The following is a 457-nucleotide window of genomic DNA, read 5'->3' as shown; positions in this document are numbered from 1 at the left end:
GAAATCATTCAGTTACTTTGTCCCCAGAGGTGAAAATGCCATGCCGTGTTAGCAACAGAGGAATATATCCCTTTTCCCACTTTTTCAACAAAACCTGAAAGATTTTTTTTTTTTATTTTTTTTTTTTTTTTTTTTGAGAGAGAGCGAGAGGGCAGAGCCTCGCTTCTCCCCCCTTCTTTCACTCTCTCGATCTTTTTATTTTTCTTTCCCTTGGGGATAGAGGGGCACGCGAGGAAAAAAAAAAAAAGTGAAGGAATATGATTGCTTCGTGGCTGACTTTCGCCTTGCTTTGTGGAACTTTCTGTGCAGGTAAGTGCATTTCTGCGTGTTTACCTCCCGCTCGGGCTTACGGTCGCTTCTGCAAATGCAGAATTGAATGGGCCGTGCAATCATTTGCAGCCACCCTCCCAAACAGAGCAGAGCAAGCAGCGAGCCTGCAAACTGGGGAATAACCCCA

General features: G+C 44.6%; 1 protein-coding gene across 1 annotated transcript in view; it reads left to right on the top strand.

Moving 5' to 3' along the window:
- The first annotated feature begins 240 nt into the window (after positions 1–240).
- ACVR2B (activin A receptor type 2B) overlaps positions 241–457 on the top strand; it is a 101,039-nt gene continuing 100,822 nt past the window's right edge. Inside the window, exon 1 of the mRNA XM_009644074.2 lies at positions 241–309. Within this exon, the coding sequence (XP_009642369.1) occupies positions 258–309 (52 nt within the window). The 5' untranslated portion in view covers positions 241–257. The remainder of the gene's footprint in view (positions 310–457) is intronic.

The sequence above is a fragment of the Egretta garzetta genome, unplaced genomic scaffold (genome assembly GCF_000687185.1).
Source record: "Egretta garzetta isolate BGI_Z169 unplaced genomic scaffold, ASM68718v1 scaffold117, whole genome shotgun sequence".
Classification (NCBI taxonomy): domain Eukaryota; kingdom Metazoa; phylum Chordata; class Aves; order Pelecaniformes; family Ardeidae; genus Egretta; species Egretta garzetta.
Note: the sequence above shows the minus strand (reverse complement) of the source record. Positions and strands in the feature narration are given on the sequence as shown.